We start from the raw sequence: 18,070 nt of genomic DNA on the forward strand, positions 1-18,070 counted from the left end.
ATCAGGGGAATAGATAGACAGTCAAGACTTTTTCCCCAGGTGGAAAAACCATTACAAGGGGACATAAATTTAAGGTGAATGGTGGAAGATATAGGGGGGATGTCAGAGGTAGGTTCTTTACCCAGAGAGTAGTGGGGGCATGGAATGCACTGCCTGTGGAAGTAGTTGAGTCGGAAACATTAGGGACCTTCAAGCAGCTATTGGATAGGTACATGGATTACGGTAAAATTATATAGTGTAGATTTATTTGTTCTTAAGGACAGCACGGTAGCATTGTGGGTAGCACAATTGCTTCACAGCTCCAGGGTCCCAGGTTCGATTCCGGCTTGGGTCACGTCTGTGCGGAGTCTGCACATCCTCCCCGTGTGTGCGTGGGTTTCCTCCGGGTGCTCCGGTTTCCTCCCACAGTCCAAAGACGTGCAGGTTAGGTGGATTGGCCATGATTAATTGCCCTTAGTGTTGGGTGGAGGTGTTGACTTTGGGTAGGGTGCTCTTTCCAAGAGCCGGTGCAGACTCAATGGGCCGAATGGCCTCCTTCTGCATTGTAAATTCAATGATAATCCATGATTAATCTTGGACAAAGGTTCGGCACAACATCGTGGGCCGAAGGGCCTGTTCTGTGCTGTATTTTTCTATGTTCTATGTACATGAGTGGATATTATGACAGCCTTTTTAGAATCTGCTGTTCTGTTCTCAGGCAAGATCTTTTCAATTGAACTGCTTTGAGCGAAGAAGCTAGTCTGTTAACAGATCCAAACTGAACTGAAACTCCAGAAACTGCTTCAACCACTGGCTCCTCCCATTAACAACATCATCTGGGTAGCTCGGTGGCGCAGTGGTTAGCACTACTGCCTCACAGCACCAAGAATGCGGATTCTATCCTGACCCTGGGTCACTGTCCATGTGGAGTTTGCACATTCTCCCCGTGTATGCATGGGTCTCACCCCCACAACCCCAAAGTGTGCAAGGTAGGTGGATTGGCCACGCTAAATTGCCCCTTAATTGGAAAAGTAAAAAACAACATCACCTTACTAAAATACAATGGACTGATTCAGTGGACTTGAGTTAAAGTCCGTTGAATGGCACGTTTAGTGGGGTGTATCTCGGTGCATGCAGCGCCGTGAAACATCCTGCTATTCAACGGCACTTTGCAGTTTTGTTTGGCCAAGAGGAGATTCTCTCCACCGAGGTTGCCTTAGAGGGATTTTCTGGAAAAGCTCCTTGCAGATGGGGCGGCTGTCCTGATCTTATCCCCATAGGCCCCGCTTACTGGCCCACCACTCCATTTTTTGCGATCCTTCCCTCACCCCCCCCCCAAACCTTGGTAGGGTCACGGAATACCCCCTGACACCCCTACCCGGCAAGGCCTGTCTGGGAACTGATCCCTGGCAGTGCCCCTGCCGCCCTCCACTTGGCAGTGCCATATGGACCAGGCGGCAGTGCCTGGATGCCAGAGGGAGAGCCAGGGTGCCACCCTGCCTTGTTCATGACCACCTAGAGTCTCCAATGGCCTGGGAGACCCTCACCCCCCTCCAAGTGCTCATGATCCACATTTATTTTATAAATTAAGGGGCAATTAGCATGGCCAATCCACCTAACCACACCTCTGGGTTGTGGGGGTGAAGCCCACACAGGCATGGGGAGGTGATGGCATAGTGGTATTGTCACTGGGCTAGTAAACCAGAGACCCAGAGTAATGCTCTGGGGACCCAGTTTCAAAGCTCGTCACTGCAGATGATAAAATTTAAATTCAATAAAAATCCAGAATTTAAAGTCTAATGGCGACCATGAAACCATCGTCGATTTTCATTAAAAAAAACCATCTGGATCACTAATGGAAATCTGCCATCCTTACCTGGTCTGGCCTACATGTGACTCCAGGACCACAGCATGCGGTTGACTCTTAATTGCCCCCTCAAGGACAATTGGGGATGGGCAATGTGCAGGCACAGCCAGGAATGCCCAAATCCCATGAACAAATTTTTAAAAAATTCCACCCGGTTGACCTGTGGCTGGGATTGATCCTTAGTCATTGGCACCGTGAGGCAGCAGCAGTGCTGACCATTGCGTCACTGTGCCGCCTTCTGGTCCATGTTTGTGTGGACTAGTACCAAACGACGGTCTGGAGAGGTCTCCTAGGCGCGGCACCTGAGTCCCGGGCGGCGGGTGAATCCAGCGAATGTTTTTAAAAATGAGCCCTAGTGCTTATTCAAATATGCTAATGTGGATCGTGCCCAGTGAGGGTGGAATCCAGATCGTGTCATCCTGTGTGATTTCAGTGAAAGATGCGAGACGTTTCGAGCATTGCAAATCTCGCGGGAGGTTTCTCGTGAAATTCAATGCCCTCGTCCCAACACAAGGTGGGCAACGAGGCGTCTGAATCATGCACCATGGGTTGGATTCTCCCAAAATGAGACTATGTCCCCACGCAGGTGTAAAAATGGTGGAGTTTTACTCCAGAGATTCCTGTAAAAATGTTGACCTCGTTCATTGCCCTGCAGAGGGCTAGCAGGGACCCGGAGTAAATCTCACAGCTTTAGCTGCAAATACGGGCCCCTGCACTTCCGGTTCGGAGTCCACACATGTGCATGGCGGCAGCCTCCAGCGACCGTGCCGAGTTCCATGGCAGACTCAGACCGCGGAGGCAGACAAAAAGATGAGACCCCCCTATTGGCTGCGCGCCCGAGCATCTAACCCCGCAGGTCGAATCCCTGCAGCCTATAAGACCCCCCCCTCCCGTTCTCGGATCCCCTTGCCCTCGACCAGGGCGGCCGCGACTGAGTCCGCAGCCACCACGCCAGCATCCTGACCGACAATAGGGCGTTAGGTCCACGCCGTCAGGAACTCGACCGGTTGGGAACGGAGAATTGCTGGGTGAGCCTCTGGCAATGGCCCCCCCCTGACGGCACGGTGTACTCCGCGGTCATGCCAATTTTCGGGTCCCGGAGAATCGCTGAAGCGGCGCCGGACCTGATTATGGCGTGAAAGTGGATTCTCCGCCCCCCCCGCCGGCCACGATTTTGGCGCGGCGCTGCGGAGAATCCAGCCCAACGTCTCTAATTATCGACTCCCTGTAGAACCCTCTTAATATGAACAAAATTCCATTAGCCCAACTGCAGCAACCGTATACATGGCTGTAATGAATTATGATCTTATACAATGCTTTAATTGCACCTCTTATGATGCTCTAAGAATAATAATCTTTATTAGTGTCACAAGTAGGCTTACATTAACACTGCAATGAAGTTACAGTGAAAAACCCATATTCGCCACACTACGGCGCCTGTTCGGGTAGGCAGAGGGAGAATTCCGAATGTCCAATTCATCTATTAAGCACGTCTTTCAGGACTCGTGGGAGGAAACCGGAGCACCCGGAGAACCGGAGAAAACCCACGCAGACATGGGGAGAACGTGCAGTCTCAGCACAGTGTCCCAAGCCAGAAATCAAGCCTGGGTCCCTGGCACTGTGAAGCATCCGAGCTCACCATTGCGCTACCTTGCCGCCCACCTCTCTCCAAATAAGTGTCTGCTGCCTTTCAATCAGGGTTTTTACAAAGATGGCTGCAGCAGTCACCTACGAACCCAAGCTTTTAACCTTCACTGCACCAGCTACATATAATACAATATATATCAAACTCCTACATTCACATATCTCCCTTAAAAAAAAATGAACCAACAATATGAAAAGATTGCTTCATGTTCCAATGCCTTTCAACTCACATTACTCCTTACTAAACACCCCAATACTTTATAATTTACGTATGATACTACATTCAAGCATGCAAATTTAAATATGGGCACGGTCCGTTTCAATCTTTCTTTTACACTTTTGAACGGACCAGTCTTCTCTCATTTCAAATTAGTGATAAAGCATCTGCAATCACATTTCCCTTTGTGCTACATGTATAATAATGGTTGGAGCATTAAATTCCATCTAAACAATGTTGCTTTTCGATCTTTAAACTTTCCAAAAAATACTAGACTTATGGTCTGTATATATAATTGTCTCCGATTAATTATTAGCAACATAAATGTCAAAATACCAAACTCAATGTCTCCTTCTCAATGGCCGAATATTTCTTTTGATGAATATTTAGTTTCCGAGAAAAATAACCAACAATCCCTTCTATTCTTTCATCGTCTTCCTGTAACATTACAGCACCAATGCTCACATCACTCGCATCAATTGCCACCTTAAATTGCTTGGCATTAGGTATTGCCAACACCGATGGTTAACACAGTTTTCAGATTGTCACATTTCCCCTGACATTTTGATGTCTATTGAAATTTCTCTGCTTTTTCAGAAGTTGAGTCAGTGGGGCAACTGCACTGCTAAAATTTGGCACGAATTTGCAGAAGAAACCACACAACCCAGAAATCTCAGAACTTCTCATTTTTGGCATTGGAAACTCCCCAATAGCTTTTCTTTTTACATTCTGTGGGGCCACCTGACCATATCCAATTGTATGGCCTAAGAATGTGACTTGAGCTTTTGCAAATTCAAGTTTACCACCAATCTGACCTCACCTGATGAAGGAGCTGCACTCCGAAAGCTAGTGATTTGAAACAAACCTGTTGGACTTTAACCTGGTGTTGTAAGACTTCTTACTGTGCCCACCCCAGTCCAATGCCAGCATCTCCACATCATGTTTAAATGTTTCAAATGCTCCTTCCGCGTTTGATTGAATGTACACTGTTAAATGTTTCAAATGCTCATTCCACGTTTGATTGAATGCACGCTGTTAATGTATACTGCACAATTGTTTATCCCAGAAATGGCCTTGCTGGTTAATCTTTGGAATGTTGCTGGTGCATTCTTCATTCCAAACGGCATAACTTTAAACTGATACAGGCCATTTGGTGTTACAAAATCTGAAACTTCCTTCACCCTGTCTGATAAAGGTGCTTGCCAGTATCCTTTAAGTAAGGAAAGTTTGATAATATTTTCAATACAGCTTTCCAAATGAGGAATAGGATACAAATCTGACTTTGTAATTGCACTGACTTTTCTACAGTCCGCACACATTGTTGTGTTCCATCTGTTTTTGTACCATTACAATAGGTGAGCTCAAATCACTTTGATGATATCCTCCTTAAGCATGCTTTAAATCTCCTTTTGTACCTGTGCCAACTTTAGTGAATTGAGTCTACATGGATGTTGCTTAATTGCATTTCCTACATCTACATCATGTATAATTACTTTTGTACTTTCTAGTTTGTTGCAACATGTGACTGTAATAACTCGTTCAGGTAACACTAATTTTTCTCTGGAAGGTAACTCCATAATATATCCCGATTTCTTATCACTTCCTCATTGTCCAATCTAATTTGAGGAATGTCAAATCCAGAATAATCAGGATTTATCTCTTCTCCCTGAGTTAATACAACTAACTTCCTTCTCTATCAAAATTCCCTTTGAGAATATGTGAGTTTTCCTTCTATTTAGCGTTCTTATCAAATAATTTGCCTCACTCAATTTCCTTTAAATTTGATAAGGCCCACTAAATCTTGCTTTTCATAATTCATCTACCACTTGTAATAATACTAATACTTTCTCCCCACCAACAAAACTACAAATTTTTGATTTCTTATCTGCCTCTTTTTAAATCACAAGCTGTGACAATTTCAAATGCTTTCTAGCCAAATCACTAGCCCTGGTTAATCTCTCCCTTAGGTTTGACACAGTCCAACAATGTGGTCTCAGAACGCTGACTCACCAATTTCTCTTTGACCAAATTAAGTGGTCCTCTTGCCTCATGACCTAAAAACAATTTGAATTATGATCTTATACAATGCTTTAATTGCACCTCTTATGATGCTCTAAGAATAATCTTTATTAGTGTCACAAGTAGGCTTACATTAACACTGCAATGAAGTTACAGTGAAAAAGCCCTAGTCGCCACACTACGGTGCCTGTTCGGGTACACAGAGGAGGAATTCAGAATGTCCTATTCACCTAACAAGCATGTCTTTCAGAACTTCTGGGAGGAAACCGGACTACCTGGAGGAAACCCACGCAGACACGGGGAGAACGTGCAGACTCTGCACAGGTAGTGACCCAAGCCGGGAATCAAACCCGGGTCCCTGACTCTGTGAAGCAACAGTGAACATCTGCCCATTTCTCATCTGCCTGAGTACGTAAAGGTCTCTATTTCCTCATTAATATGTTCTTTTTAATATAATGACACTCCGGTATACACTCAGATTATATCTCTATATGCTTCCTGATACAGCAAAAAGATTCCGAGATAAAGCAGTTGTAATTCTACCATGTTTCTTGAACTATCTGCTTCATCCACAACCTTTTCTCGTTCTTTTATCGACCATCTGATCACAGATTATTTCTGATAACAGAACCTGAGCCTCCCTATCTGTACTCCGAGTTCTCTTCCTCCTGTCTCAACCTGTGGCTTGGTGATCTTGTCACCACATAATCTGGAAACACTCCAGGATATGCTTTTTGCAACACCTCAGTCGTTTGACTTTCCACCAGCTTTTCTTTTTTTAAGCAAATTAAAAGTACCCAATTCATTTCTTTTTTCCAATTAAGGGGCAATTTAGCATGGCCAATGCACCTACTCTGCACATCTTTGGTTTGTGGGGGTGATACCCATACAGACACGGGAAGAATGTGTAAACTCCACACGGACAGTGACCCAAGGCCGGGATCGAACCTGGGTCCTCGGCGCAGTAGGGCAGCAATGCTAACCACTGTGCCACCATGCCACCCATCCACCAGCTTTTCAACTACAGTAGGAATCACTCCCACCTATGATCCAGTGATATCATTACCCAGGATAAATTATACCCCTGGAAAAGATCATTTTTCTATTACTCTTACCACCACTTTTCACTGGACTCTCTAATCTTCCCTTACATAGTGCCACACTCGTCCTTTCACCACTAATTCCACATATTACCACCTTTTCTGTCAATACTCCTTCCGAACTACATATCTCCTTATCACTCACCATTAAAGATTGACTTGCCCTTGTATCCCTTAAGATCTTAATCTCCTTACCTACTCCACTTGTACACACAAGTAAAAGCTTACTCTCACAAATAAAATATTTAAAAAGAGTTAACACTGTTTGCCTCTCAGCTCCAGGGATCCTGATCCGATTCTGACCTTGGGTGACTGTGTGAAGTTTGCACATGTGCCCGTGTCTGCGTGGGTTTCTTTCAGGTGCTCTGGTTTCCTCCGACAATCCAAAGATGTGCAGGTTAGGTGGGTTGGCCATGCTAAATTGCTGCATAATGTTCAAAAACTTAGTTTTGGTTACTGAGTTGGGCCTGGGCGTGAATAGGGTGCTCTTTTGTAGGGTCGGTGCAGACTCGATGAGACATATGGCCTCCTTCTGCATTGTAGTGATTCTATCCTATGATCTGGTCCCTGCTTATCCACCAACCTCGGAACAGGCTGTACTTCCTGTTGTACCTCTTCCTCTGGAACTATGGTTGCTTTTTCCACTTTACTAAATGCCCACTGGCTTTTCTTGTTTTAACAAGCCTGTCTTCCCAGTACATTTCTTAAGCCATCAACACTGTGACTTCATGTGTCTGACTTTATTGCAATGAAAACATTTAAGTTTTCTTATCTTTCTTCCACGATCATAAATTTTCCTTTTTAACCTGAGGCAAACTCTTTTCAATATCTCCAACTGGACCTTCTTTGCCTTGACCATCTGTGCATTTCTTATTTCTCCAGTTTCTATCCTTCACAAATTGATATTGAAAACCAGGCCTTGGTTTATGAGCTAATTCAAAATCATCTGCCATTTCTGCTGCCAGTCTAGTAGTTTTAACCCTTTGCTCTTCCATATGACTTCTCATTACTGGGGGAAGTGAATCTTGAATCTGAACTGTAAAAGAATTGAGGGCTATGGTGGGTAAGTGGAGCTGAGTCCACAAAAAGGTCAGCCATGAACTTATTGAATGGTGGAACAGGCTCGAGGGGCCAGGTGGCCTACTCCTGCTGCTAGTTCTTATGTTCTCCAAAATTATTATTTCCCTAAGAATGTCAAAAGTTTGGTCCATTTTCAATGCTCTTATCCAGCTATCAAAATTATTTTGTTTAATGACCTGGTTCTTTCCTTAGAGTTCTAAACTTCTGTCTGTTGGCTTCTGGCACTAGTTCATATGCACTTTGATAGCTTTACTTGCCTCATCATAATCCCTAGACACATCCTCTGATAGTGATGTAAACAGTTCACCAACTTTACATACGAACTTTGTTTGAACCAACAATGCCCACATAGTCTTTGTGCACTTCAATTCTTTAGCCACTTTCTCAAGTGAGATTTAAAAAATGCTTTCAAATCTTTGTCAAATGTTGCCAATGCTTGAATACATTTAAACATATCATCACTAGGCTTTAGACTAGGAAGTGTTAATCCTTCCTCTTAACTTCTGCCTTTACCACCAACAATTTAAGTTGATATTCTCATTTCCTTTCCAACTCCCTCCCATTCGTTTTCATTTTGTGAAGTTCAAATTCTTTCTTTAATCTTTTCTCTTGCCACTGCCTCCCTCTCTCTTTCCTTTGCTACTGCCATTGCCCTTTTCTCTCTTTCTTTTTCTTTGAATTCAAGCTGTCTCAGTCAATCTCAATGCTTCAGACTGTGTCTCTGGCAAACTTAAATGCTGAGCTTTCCCTGTAATTATCTCCACCTTCCTTGGCTTTCCAGGTAAAGTCAACTGCAGCTTGTTCGCCAAATCCAAAAGCTTTGTTTTAACCATCCTTTGTAAACCCGCTCGAGTGACCTTTTCCACACACAGGAAATTCTTTGCAACCGGAAGAGCCATTTCCCATGCCACTCCTTATTTAACGTGCAACACCTGAAAGAAAGCACCAGTTCCGTACACACTCGCTGTATTTAAATTCAATAATCCCAAGCAAAACAAGGAATTATACTATTAAATCCAGGATAAGCCCCTAACTTCATTGAATTTGTAAGCCTGAGGGGAAAGGATGCTTCACTCCAGGAATGATTTCACGCACAATAGGGGCATGGTATATTAAAACAAACTTTAGTACTAATACAGTATTAATAACTTTGTCATAAAATCAATAGCTGCAGCACAGTGGCGCAGTGATTAGCACTGCTGCCTCATGGCGCCAGGGACCCGGGCTCGATCCCGGCCCCGAGTCACTGTCCATGTGAAGTTCACACATTCTCCCCTGTCTGGTGGGTCTCACCCCCACAACTCAAAAGATATTCAGGATAGGTGGATTGGCTAAATTGACGTTTAATTGGCATTTAAGAAAAAAATTCAATTACCAGTTAAACAATCCTAACTGCTATCCTTAATTCCACTCAAACAAAACCCATCTTTTAAATGCAGTTAGCAGACTCAGGATTACTTACTGTAAAGAGATGTCTTGGATAAACCACTTTGAGAGATCCTCCAGTGAACAATTTGCAGCTTGTGGATTCTTGCTTGTCAAACTGCTGTTTAACCTGCCAGCCTTTTCAGAACTTTCTGTTATGTTCACAGGCAGAAATCAAACTGCTTTGAGAGAAAAAACTATTCTGTTCATAGATCCAAACTGAACTGTAATGCCAGAAACTGCTTCAGCTTCTGCTCCTTCAATTAACTACATCATCTTACTAAGCTGAATACAATGTCTCTAATTATCTACTCCCCAGGGAACCCTTTTAATATAAACAAAATTCCATTAGCCCAACTTTAGCAAACAATATCCATGGCTGGAATGAATTATGATCCTACTTTTATGATGCTTTAAAGTAAAAAGTAAAATCACCAGAGTTACAGATGACCATAGGCTGCTTTCCCCTTTTGAGAGGGCGAGCTGGCTGGTGGTGATTTAACCTGAGGGTCACCACACCTCAAGAGAGGGCAAGTTTGAGAGGACAGGGTCTTCATGAATAACCTCAGTCGGTACGGGAATCAAACCCGTGCTGTTGACCTTGCTCTACATCACAAACCAGTTGTCTGGGCAACTGAGCTAAACTGGGCCACCTTTAATTGCACCTCTGTCTCCAAAAAGTATCTGCTGCCTTTCAAACCAGAATTTTAAAAAACATGACTGAAGCAGTCACACACTAATCCAGGCTTTTAACCAACTACGTATAATACAATATATCTGAAATTCCTATGTTCATTACTAGACCAGCAGCTGCTCTCAAAACTGCATGTTGGTCTGGCTCTGAACAGAAGCAGCTTCTCTCAAAACAGTGAGTTAAAGATTTGCCTGTGAACAGGACAGGAGTAGTTTCTCAAAGGCTGGCAGGTTAAACAGTACTCTGAAACAGGCAAGAATCTTCAGGCTATTTCCTGACCCGATTTCTCTCTTTCCAATCTGTCTTTTAAAAGGATCTCTATTAAGCAAGTATTCCTGGGTCTGCTAAATGTATTTAAAAGTGGGTTTTGAACTGAGCTGGGTTTTGCTTGAGTGGAGACAACAGATAGCAGTTAGGATTCATTGTTTCATTGTACTGTTAAGCAATTACAAGTAATTGTAAGCTGTTTTCTTGTATGACAAAGAACAATACAGCACAGGAATGGGCCCTTCGGCCCTCCAAGTCTGTACCGGTCATGATTCTACCCTTGGCCAAAATAATGTTTGTTTTATTATACCATATTCCTATTTGTGTGAAATCACTCCTGGAGAAAGGTATCCTTTCCTCACAGCTGTACAAAATAAATAAAGTATTAGGATTTATGTTCGGTATCCTAGCAACTGTTGGGATCTGATCCGGAATCATAATAACACACATAATCTCTCTCACACTCATATTCTCTCTCTGCCTCACATGGGCAGACTGCCCTTGACAGTATTTGATGGAGTGTAGCATCAAGGCAGTATTTGACTGAGTGTGGCATCAAGGAGCCCTAGCAAACCTGGAGTCAGTGGGATCATGGGAAAACCATCTGCTGGTTGGAATCATACCGGACACAAACGAAAATGGTTGTGGTGATTGGAGGTCAATCAACCCCATTCGAGGATATCACTGCAGGAGTTCCTCAGGGTAGTATCCCAGGCCCAACCATCCTCAGCTGCTTCCTTCCATCATAGACTCCGAGGTCAGTGATAATTCCACAACATTCAGCGCCATTCACGACTCCTTAGATGTCCAAATGCAGCAAGACCTGAACAATATCCAAGCTTGGGATGATGATTAGTGGCAAGTAACATTTGCACCGCACAAGTGCCAAGCTTAGCACTGCTGTCTCACAACAACGAGGACCCTGGTTTGATTCCAGCCTTGGGTCACTGTTCGTGTGGAGTTTGCAGATTCTCCCCATGTCTGCATGGGTCTCATCCCCACAACCCAATGATGTGCAGTGTAGGTGGATTGGCCATGCTAAAATTCCTCTTCATTGGAATTTTTTTTTAAAGTGCCAGGCAATGACAATCTTCAACAAGAGAACCAAATCGCCCCTTGGTATTGACTGGCATTACCATCACTGAATCTTCCACTATTAACATCCTGGAGGTTACCATTAAAGAGAAAGTAAACTGGACTGGTAGCACAGTGGTTAGCACTTTTGTTTCACAGTGCCAGGGTCCCAGGTTCGATTCCCGGCTTGAGTCGCTGTCTGTGCGGAGTCTGCACGTTCTCCCCGTGTCTGTACGGGTTTCCTCCGGGTGCTCCGGTTTCCTCACACAAGTCCCGAAAGACGTGCTTGTTAGGTGAACTGGACATTCTGAATTCTCCTTCAAGTGTACACGACTAGGCGCTGTTTCCTCCGGGTGCTCCAGTTTCCTCCCACAAGTCCCGTAAGACATACTGTTAGGTGATTTGGACATTCTGAATTCTTCCTCAGTATACCCCAACAGGCGCCGGAGTGTGGCGACTAGGGGATTTTCACAGTAACTTCATTGCAGTGTTAATGTAAGCCTACTTGTGACATGAATAAAGATTATTATTACTATGGCTACAAGTGCAGGTCCAAGGCTAGGAATCCTGTGGCGAGTAACTCACCTTCTGACTCCCTAAAGTGTATACTCCCCACTTCCCTGGATGAGTGTGGCTCCAACAACACTAAGAAGCTTGACACTATTTAGAACAATGTAGCCCGCTTTATTAGCATCCCATCGACAAACATTCACTCTCTCCACCACCGATTAATGATGGGAGCAGTGTGTACCATCACCAAGATGCACTGCAGGAACTCACCAAGGCTTCTTAGGCAGCACCTTCCAAACCAACAACCGATATCACCTAGAAGGGTAGGCTGCAGAGACATGGGACCACCACCACCTGGGATTCCCCTCCAAGTCACTCACCATCCTGACTTGGAAATATATCTCTGTTCCTTAATTATTGCTAGGTGCAAATCCTGGTACCTCCACCACAGATTCTGCAACGGTTCAACAATGCAGTTCACCACCATCTTCTCAAGGACAATTGGGGATGAGAAATAAATGCTAGTCGAATCAGCGACATCCACATCCCATAATTGAATTTAAAATACACACACATTAACCTTCTCTCACACACAAATTGACCCTCCTTTCACACGCTCACTTTCTGGCGCAGAACATCTGTTTCATGCGCACACACCAATTGTCTATAACCTCTCTTGCACGCCTGATCACTCTCGCACACGCATGCCCTCCCTCTCTCTTACGCATGCACACGTGCCCCCTTCTCTCGCGACCCCCCCTCTATCTTTCTTTCTCTCACGTGCCCCTCCCACACTCATGCCCCCTTTCATTTATGACATGCCCTCTCACTCCCTCTCGCCCGCGTGCCCCCTTCTAACTCTCTCTGTCTCATGCGTGAGTGCCCGCTAACTACATCTCTCATTTGTGCAAGTGCCCTATAACTCTCTCGCGATATTGACCTCGAACACTCGCGCCAATTCCCTTTAATTCTCTTTTGAGTATGGGGGGGCTGGCACTACCGAGCCTAAGTGAGTATTATTGGGCCGCTAATATTTCAATGGTGAGTAAGTGGATGGGAGAGGAGGAGGGAGCGGCGTGGAAGAGATTAGAGAGGGCGTCCTGTAGGGGGACTAGCCTACAGGCTATGGCGACAGCCCCATTGCCGTTCTCACCGAGGAACTACACCACAAGCCCGGTGGTGGTGGCTACACTGAAGATTTGGGGACAGTGGAGACGGCATAGGGGAAAGATTGGAGCCTTGGGGGGGTCCCCGATAAGAAACAATCATAGGTTTGCCCCGGGGGGAATGGATGGGAGATATGGAATGTGGCAAAGAGCAGGAATAACGCAACTGAAAGATCTGTTTGTGGATGGGAAGTTCGCGAGTCTGGGAGCGCTGACCGAGAAATATGGGTTGCCCCAAGGGAATGCATTCAGGTATATGCAATTGAGGGCTTTTGCGAGGCAACAGGTGAGGGAATTCCCGCAGCTCCTGACGCAAGAGGTGCAGGACAGAGTGATCTCAAAGACATGGGTGGGGGATGGTAAGGTGTCAGATATATATAGGGAAATGAGGGACGAAGGGGAGACTATGGTAGATGAACTAAAAGGGAAATGGGAAGAAGAGCTGGGGGAGGAGATCGAGGAGGGGCTGTGGGCAGATGCCCTAAGCAGGGTAAACTCGTCGTCCTCGTGTGCCAGGCTAAGCCTGATTCAGTTTAAGGTATTACACAGGGCGCATATGACTGGAGCACGGCTCAGTAAATTTTTTGGGGTGGAGGATAGGTGTGCGAGGTGCTCGAGAAGCCCAGCGAATCATACCCATATGTTTTGGTCATGCCCGGCACTACAGGGGTTTTGGAGGGGGGTGGCAAAGGTGCTTTCAAAAGTAGTAGGAGTCCGGGTCGAGCCAAGCTGGGGGTTGGCTATATTTGGGGTTGCACAAGAGCCGGGAGTGCAGGAGGCAAGAGAGGCCGATGTTTTGGCCTTTGCGTCCCTAGTAGCCCGGCGCAGGATATTGCTAATGTGGAAAGAAGCCAAGCCCCCGGGGGTGGAGACCTGGATAAATGACATGGCGGGGTTTATAAAGCTCGAGCGGATTAAGTTCGTCCTAAGGGGGTCGGCTCAAGGGTTCACCAGGCGGTGGCAACCGTTCGTCGAATACCTCGCAGAAAGATAGACGGAATGGAAAAAAGAAGGCAGCAGCAGCAGCCCAGGATCGGGGGGGGGGGGGGGGAACCAGAAGGACTCTCAGGGTTGTTAATATATACTGTATAGTATGTATAGGTCGTTGCTACAGATAATTATATATTGGACTGTTAAATTATATTTTTGGAGAGTGTTACTTGTGACAAGGCAGTTGCCAATTAGGGCTAGTTTTCATTTTTGTTATTTATTATTTATTCATTTTTTGTTTATAAAATAGGTCATTGTTATTTGTGTTGTTATAATATTGTGTAAAGGATGCACAATGTACTGTGTTGGTTGACCAAAAATTTTCAATAAAATATTTAATAAAAAAAAAAAATTCTCTTTTGAGTATGCTAGTGCCCTCCAACACTCACGCTCACGTGCAAATGCTCTCCATCACCCACTTAGTGCCCTCAACTCAATCTCGCTCTCCCTCACACGCACCCTCTAATGCTCTCGCGCGTGTGTGATCTAACCTACTCTTGCTCATGCCCCCTAATTTTCTCCGAGTCGTGTGTGCCCTCTAACCCGCTTACTATCACACAAGCTCCTTCTAACTCTCTCGCAGGCGAACGCCCCCCAGCTCGCAATCTTCACGAGTGCCCCCTAGTCACTCACTCTGTCTCTCACATGAGCTGCCTCTAGCTCACTCTCACACGAGCCCCATCTAGCTCGTTCTCATGCAAGTTCCCTCCAGTTGGCTCTCCCTCGAGCATCCTCTAGCTCACTCTTGCGCGAGCACCCTTTAGTTCATTTGCTCTTGCGTGAGCACCCTTTAACTCGTTCGCTCTCGTGTGAGCGCCCTGCAGTCGTCCTCCCTTACACATTCTCGCTCGAGCTCACTCTCTCATGCGGGCCCCATCTAGCTCACTCGCTCTCTTTTGTGCAAGCGCCCTCTAACTCGCTCGAGTGTCCTCCAGTTGGCTTTTCCTCTTGCTCGAGTGCCCTCTAGCTTGCTCTTGTATGAGCACCCTCTAACTCGTTCATTCACTCTCATTCAAGCGTCCTCTAGCTCGTTCATTCTCACGATCACCTTTGAGTGCGCTTGCGTCCGCGATCTTGCTCTCTCACTCATTCACTCTCTCGGGCACGAATGCCCTCTAGTGTGCTCACACGCGTGGCTCTCTCGATCATTCTCTCGCGCCAGTGCCCTGTAGCCTGCACCCTCTTGTATGCGCGAATGCCCGCCAGCTTGCACTATCTTGCACAGACGTGTGACCACTAGCTCGCCTGCTCTCGCGTGCGCTATGGCAGGCACGCCCTCATGCCCGCTCTCCTTCACTCTCGGCCGCCTACCATGCCCTCAAACTCATCATCTCTCTGTCGTGCGCTGTCCTCTACCTCATTCACTCCCCCTCTCGCACAAGTGTCATCTAGCCCATCCTCTCTCTTGCACTGATATATACGTCCTGTCTCTCTCATACACATGCTTGCCCTCCAGCTCTCTCTCATGCACATGCACGCCCTCCAGCTCTCTGTCTTGTGCTTCCTCTAGCTCGCTCACTCACTCACACAAGTAACCTATAGCTCGCTCGCTCTCCTGCACGCACATGCAAGCACTCTCGAACTCGCTCGCTTTATCATGCGCACAAACACCTTGTCCTCATGCCCACCCACCTTCTGATCACCCTCTCTCGTTCAACCGCACCCCCGTCGATTTTGAGCACAGGAGTGCCTTGTATCTTGCTCCTTCACATGTGCCCTCAGGTTTGCTCTCTCTCTCTCTCTCAAGCACACACACGAGTGCCCTCCAGCTAACTAGCTCACTCTCGCTTGTGCATGCTGGCCAGCGCCCTATAGCTTGCTTTCTCTCTCTCTCTCTCTCTCTCTTTCTCTCTCGTGCACACACATGCCCTCTATGTCCCTCTTAGCTCACCCACCTTCATGCATATGCCCCCTACATTGCCCGGTCTCTTAGCTCACCCGTTGTCATGCCTATGCCCCCTAGCTCGCTCGCTGTCGTGTGCATGCCCACTAACTTGCTCACTTGTCTTGCGCGCACTCCCTAGCTCACCTTTCATGCACGTGCCCCCTAGCCTGCCCGCTGTCATACCTGTGCCCCTTAGCTTGCCCGCTGTCGTGTGCATGCCCACTAGCTTGCTCACTGTCTTGGGCATGCCCCTAGCCTGCCCCCTTTCATGCGCGTGCCCCCTAGCTTGCCCGCTGTCGCTGGCTTCAGTATCAGAAGTCAGAAAGTAAATTGAACAATCCTTTTGACCTGGCTATATTGCCAACCTTTGATTCATTTTAAAAATATATCATTTAAACAACCTTTTTGTAGCTGCAATTGTATTTGTAAACTTCTTGGAAAATATAAATTTTGAGATTGCCTTTTTAAGTATGACCAAGCCAGGCAATGTATTACTTTTCTAAACTGCTTTCCATTTGTTATAATTTTATAGTTTGTCATCCTGGAATAAAATGCTTTCCAATTATTTACTTTATGTGCTCAGTACTGGAGTCATTTCATTTACAAAATTTCACTTGGAGCCATCTCTGAAAAGTCTAATAATTTATGTAGGAATATTTTTGTCCGTTCTGTTGCTGTTGAATGAATTTAGTTTTTATTTACATTTCTACTTGTGAATTCAAGTAATTTACTAATAAAGCATTTATCAGAAGTTCCTTGCTTTTGAAAAGTTTCCCAATTTACCTATACTTTATGATGCCTCAACAGAAAAACTTGAAACACTTATTGAGTCATAAATAACAAATGAACTAATATTTAGTACAAATGACTAAGGTATAACAATTTGAAATGCTGTATTTACAGGCCTTATTGTCATCCCAACACCAAGCCAACTCGCCGAGTGGTACTGTAGTATAGCCATCGCACTACTGCTAGCAAACCTTCGCTACAGGATATGAAGTAATGACATTGGAGCCAAGAGCTGGTCTTCAGCCACAGAGCTTTAGCAGTTTTATCATAGTGGTGTTTTTGTTCAGGGTTCTGCTGTGAATTGTGTCGAGTTAACACTGGGGAACAATGTCGAGTGTAAGTTCTTGAAATGGGAAGGATGCTTACTCCAAGAATTCTAAAACCCCAAAAACATTTTATCAATCTTAACTTTTCAATTTTCTTTGGTCTATGTTAATTACATGTATAATGAAAAAAATATTTATAGTACATTAAATAGCCCTGCGGATTAGTATCTCACTGTATTTTGCACTGATTTCTGTTTTGCTTTTTCATTTTATAAATTTAAACTGGTTGGAAGGTCACTTAAAATGCACTTGGTGGAATTGAGTCATTACTTTCTGGCCTGAATTTGTGATTCACGAGGTGGAAGTTGCAATCATAGATTTATATATTTTTTAAAGTTGCACTTAATAGTTTAATGCAGGTAGAGAATTACTTACAATGGGATGTGCCAAAAACTCCCAGACAATTGCAGACAAAGAAGATATTTCTTCTCTATCTATTAAACATTTATTTTAATTTGTTTCAAATTGTATTATATGTATAAATACCATTAGTCATGGGGCAATAATCATTTACACTAGTTGAAGTTTTGTCCTCTAGTGAAAGTGGTTTCTAATTCAGAAATTATACATAAAATCTTGAATATAGTTTTACTGTTCATTTATTTTCAGTTGTAAACAACAAATTTGTCTGTAATTAATCCTTTGTTGAATTAACTGTTTGGTACAAAAGAAAATCTTTCTATTAAAAAGATGTAGTGTCCTCACAACCATACATATTTTAAAATTCTGAACTTTGTATTTCTGTGGCTGATGCATCACCAAGGTCCAAAAACTAGCACTTGGACTTATTAGATGCTAATTAGGAGCAGTTATATTGAGGAATTGTTTGTGGGTTAGAATTGCTCAGTCTTAACAGACCCTCATCAATGTAAAATAATTTAGGATGTGCCAAACATTTTACAGTTGTCATGCAATCTAACCAGAAATTGTTGTGGGTTGGGTTATGTTATATTATAAATTCGCTGTACAGATTAATGCTGATTTCTTGGAAGAATGTAAAGACAGATGAAGCTTGAATAAATGATACCTTGCGTACTA

The 18,070-nt window shown here is 44.7% G+C and overlaps 1 protein-coding gene across 1 annotated transcript in view; it reads left to right on the forward strand.

The window, feature by feature from the left end:
* The window catches only part of wdr20a (WD repeat domain 20a), a 166,613-nt gene extending 148,543 nt beyond the window's left edge, over nt 1–18,070 (forward strand). Inside the window, 1 exon segment of the mRNA XM_072490769.1 lies at nt 16,821–18,070. Within this exon segment, the coding sequence (XP_072346870.1) occupies nt 16,821–16,874 (54 nt within the window). The 3' untranslated portion in view covers nt 16,875–18,070.

The sequence above is a fragment of the Scyliorhinus torazame genome, chromosome 2, assembly GCF_047496885.1.
Source record: "Scyliorhinus torazame isolate Kashiwa2021f chromosome 2, sScyTor2.1, whole genome shotgun sequence".
Classification (NCBI taxonomy): domain Eukaryota; kingdom Metazoa; phylum Chordata; class Chondrichthyes; order Carcharhiniformes; family Scyliorhinidae; genus Scyliorhinus; species Scyliorhinus torazame.